Source organism: Apteryx rowi, unplaced genomic scaffold, assembly GCF_003343035.1.
Source record: "Apteryx rowi isolate R43461 unplaced genomic scaffold, aptRow1 scaffold_93, whole genome shotgun sequence".
Taxonomy (NCBI): Eukaryota; Metazoa; Chordata; class Aves; order Apterygiformes; family Apterygidae; genus Apteryx; species Apteryx rowi.
Window position 1 is genome coordinate 537,494 of NW_020451238.1, and position 4,300 is coordinate 541,793.

The 4,300-nt window shown below is 46.0% G+C and overlaps 2 protein-coding genes across 2 annotated transcripts in view; one reads left to right on the top strand and one right to left on the bottom strand.

The window, feature by feature from the left end:
- The window catches only part of LOC112978388 (peripheral-type benzodiazepine receptor-associated protein 1-like), a 7,263-nt gene extending 5,259 nt beyond the window's left edge, over positions 1-2,004 (bottom strand). Inside the window, exon 1 of the mRNA XM_026091868.1 lies at positions 1,963-2,004. Within this exon, the coding sequence (XP_025947653.1) occupies positions 1,963-2,004 (42 nt within the window). The remainder of the gene's footprint in view (positions 1-1,962) is intronic.
- Positions 2,005-2,023: 19 nt separating this feature from the next.
- UBE2L3 (ubiquitin conjugating enzyme E2 L3) overlaps positions 2,024-4,300 on the top strand; it is a 20,015-nt gene continuing 17,738 nt past the window's right edge. The window contains exons 1-2 of the mRNA XM_026091827.1: positions 2,024-2,069; positions 3,748-3,809. Of these exons, the coding sequence (XP_025947612.1) occupies positions 2,039-2,069; positions 3,748-3,809 (93 nt within the window). The 5' untranslated portion in view covers positions 2,024-2,038. The remainder of the gene's footprint in view (positions 2,070-3,747; positions 3,810-4,300) is intronic.

A 4,300-nucleotide genomic window follows, 5' to 3' on the forward strand; every position in this document is an offset into this window, starting at 1 on the left:
CCGGCCCCGGCCCTGCCCTGCCTTGCCGCCGCGCGGGACGGGGGACGGCGGTGCCGGGCCGCGGCGAGAGGCGGGCGGCCTTTTGCGGGCCCCGAGCCCGGCTCCGGCGCAGAGGCGCTAACGCAGGCGGCCCAGCCGTGGCGCGCTGGCCGCGCGCAGTGGGCGGTAGAACCGCTTCAGCGCCGTGGGCGCTTCCCGCTGTCTGCGCCCGTCTCCAGCAGCGCGCTTCAGTAGCCGCTGTTGAAGCGGTGTCGTTTGGCTACGTTTTGTTAAACCGTTTCTCATCTCTTTTTTTTTTTTTTCCCACCCCCAAAACAATTCTTCTCAGCCCTTGCTGGGTCGCCTTGTTCAGTACAGGTGTATTTGCGGGAGACGTTCGTTTCCCAGCTTTGCGGGAGCTGCGGAGGGACCGGCCGGGCGATGCCCGAGCTGGCCTGCCGCCAGCCGCAGGAGCAGCGGCACCGCTGCGGCCCGGGTGCAGGCTCGCCCCTTGCCTCGCGGGGCAGCTAAAAACAGTTACGCGTGCGACTTCTATGTAAGCAAATTGCTGCCTAGTCAATTAGGTGTTATGTGATCGTGAGTAGAAGGGGAAACAACTCACCAAGTTATGAAGGAAGGAAATTAGGGATTCCTGGACTGGTACATCCATAGTATTTAATCAGCTTGAGACTCCATAGGGCTTGTGCAACGTTAACTTGATCCAGAGGCTGTTAACAGTTAGTGCAAATGAAATCAACAGAGCTTTTCTTTATTTCCTTCCTGGAGGCGAAGGGAACTTACTGTATTTAAATCTTCCATAAACAGTTAAGAAATGTTGCATTCAAAAGAAAGGGTGTCCGCATAGGTCAGAATCAGTTTAATGATGTACATTACATACAAAACACAGGAGGAAGAAAATGAATTTATAACTTATACTAGATATTTACATGATAGAACAAAGGGCAAATAACTGTCTTGATCCATAATTCATTGCTTTAAAATGTTTATAATTAGAGATCTAAGAAACTGAAGAGAAAAGAAAACCTACATAAAAACTTTAATTTGTAGGCAAATGTATGGAAATAGAGACTGGACGATTCTCAGTGAAAAACAGTTAAGCATGTCTTTAAGCATGTCTATCTTTAACATTTCCAACGGAGAGGCATATAATGGTTTAAGATATGAATTACTCTTTATTAATTTTTTTATCTTACTTGTTCCTGAAGATGAACTTCACCCTTGTGGATTGCAGATAGATTCCTGTAGTGTGTTTTGAATGACTTAAAATCACTTTGAAATCTGAATACTGTCCATGTTTTACAAATCAGCATATTTAAGGAGTTCTGAAAGTAAGAAATGCCCTGTTGGACCAGAACAGAGGTCCGTCAAGCCCAGTACTTTGTCTCTGCCCATGGCAGTAGGAGTAGTCCTATTTAGGGACAGCATGCAAGCCCTGCTCTGGTCCTCATACTCCCAAGCCTCCACAATTATGACTGGGCCTCAATTAGGGATGTTAGATGATGATGATTCCCTGCTTACTCTCTGTTTTGTATCTGTTCATGGACCTGTTATCTGTGATACATTTTTTTTTCAGTTAATGCTTATGTTTCTTAAAACAGTGGAAATATGATAGAAAATAATCTTTGAGAGTGAGCAGGCCTCAGCATGGCTTCCGCCAGTCCCTTGGAGATGTTACAAGAAAAGCACCAAAACCTGTATTTTGGCCGCTCTTAATTGTCAAGTAAAATAATTCATACAACCTGGCAAGAAAAAAAAAAGAAAAATTCACAAATGCAGAACCATCTGCAAAACAGTACAACTAAAGGCCTCAGTCTTGCAGCTAACAGGAAAGCACAAGGTGTAACTGCTGAAATTCTGTCTGAACGGAAGCTCCTGCCACGTCTCAAAGACTGTGCAACAGCTTTTCGTGACTGACAAGAACTGACATCCAGGAGAGATCCAGCAGTCTGAGTGCAGCTGTACAGCCTCGTTCATAGGCAAGGCACCATTCATCAGCGTTGTCATCCTCGTATGTGCTCGGTATCCAGCCTGAAACTCGATGCTAAAAGGATCCAGGATACTAGTGGCAGGTATGTGAAATGTACCCAGTTCTTTGTAAACTTCTCAAACACCTTGTTATAATAAAGGATTTCAACATTAAGTGGCAATTTGTGAAGACAGCTACACTCAACAATGATTTCTTAAGAACTGGCTGGGCTATTGTTAGTTATAGTGTGGGTGGTGTTTTTTCTTGTCAAAGGAAATGCGGATTATCTTAGTAATTATCCCAGATATTTTTGACACTCTTTTACAAGCTATAAAAATCACGGATTAAAATTATAGATAGTAAATTCAGATTTCCCTGTGGTGTTTTGTATATGGAGGTTCTGTGTCTCAGTGCAAGTATAGGCCTGAATAACTGCATTTTGAAGAAGAAAAAAAAATGTTCAGATAATACAGGCTTATGGTGGTCTTGGAAAACTATGCAGTCAAATAAACATGAGATGAAGATATGAATAGAGTTTTGGCAAATGAAGAAATCAAGATAATATCTGAAGCAGCCTGTTTTTTCATATTTGTAGACATCTGGAAGATAATTTACAGGAGCTGTTCTTCCAAGTTACCATGGTATCATATTTAGGTATTTCTAAATTTCAGTAGCATATAATCTCAACTAGCCCTTTAATTAGATGTCAGTGTTGTTAAATCTTTAGTGCCAGCATCCCACTTCAGCAGCACATCATGAATCCTTACGGCATCTCTGCAGCTTCTCCTTGTTCATGCTTTGTACCTGCTTGGCCCATGTGCAACTTCTCCAGCTGGCCAGCACACACAGTTGCTTTACATCTGTCAACTACTTCGCCAGGATGGTCCACTTCTTTCACTTAACCTCCTCTGACTTAATTTCCCTTGAGTAAAATGGATGCAATAATCTTTAAATATGTAATAGAATAAAACTATCATAATATTAATTATATTATGGTCTTCAAAGACTTTTATAAACTGTTCTATAATGTTCATAAGTAGGTGAGTACTCGATTCTTATGGACACTGCATAGCTTACTTCATTAATAATTGTTAATTGAGTTTTTGGAGCAGAAGGCACTGTATTAATGCAAAATATTGATTATCAAATAGCTACTCAAGGAATAATATGAGAGTGTATTAGAATCCTTGTTCTTTAGGATTACCAATTTTTGCTGCATTTTTACAAGTTTTTGAAAGCCTCTTGTAATAGCCACAGCATTTACCTTTTCAGGTTGAGATGAGCCTGTAAAGCTCATTTTAAAGCTTAGAGCTTTCCAGGTGATAAAAGCAGCTCTTGCATAGATCGATCTGTCAAGTATCAAATCAGCTGAGGATATATCAACTGATACAAGGGAGGGGAAGAGGGGAAATAAGGCCACAGACGTCAGCAGAGCAGACTTTGGGGGGCACTTCCTGGGGGTCAACAATGGGTGTTTTGGGAGCAGTTAAACACAGACGTCTGGTGCTGCTTTAGATGTTGTATAGCATCTCGCAGGTCTTCAGGTGTCACTCGCATCCCATGCTATTTCTGCAAGCCCTATGCCGATGTCTCGGATACTCTTGGGCATCTGAAGTGACACCAGATACCTACGTTCAGGCACCAAACTGCTCCTGGGGCCAGCTGGGGAAGACCCGAGCTGGAGAGCAGTTACAGTCAGAGCTCCGGTAAAGGGCTGAAAAGCACATGGCAAACTGCAGCCTCGATTAACCCTGACTGTGTCTTCATCTCCCCTTCCGCAGGTTTCCGACCCCCGGGAGGACGCGGCAGGGCGCAGCGCTGGAAGGGCGGTGGCGGTGCTCAGGTCAGCGGGGCGCCTGCCGGGTGCCGTGGCGGTGATGAGAGGGTTGGGGACCGTGTCCGTGGGCCTGGAGCTCCCTCTGCTCTGCTCAAAGTTCATGCCAAGAAACCAGGAGACGAGGGCAGCGAATGCCTCCAGAACAACCTAGGTTTATCTCGTAAAATAGAGGTGGTTGGGGTGGGTGTGGTTTTTCTTTCCTCTCCCCTCATAAGGAAGATAATGCTGAGCGTGGCATGACGCGCAGTAAATAAAACACAAGTCACACCAGCAAGTTAAAGCATCGGTCGCTAATAAAACTACTACAAGCTGAGACAAAAGAGCGTCGCCGAGCGCCCCGGTGCCGAGGCGGGCCGGGGCCGGCTCCCCCCACCCCAGGCCCCACGGGACGGGGAAGTCCCCGCCGCCTCTGCCCCGGGAGCCCCCGCGCCGCACGGGGCGGCCGAGGGGAGCGCAGGGGAGGAGAAGGGAGAGGAGGGGAGGGAAGGTCGGGCCGG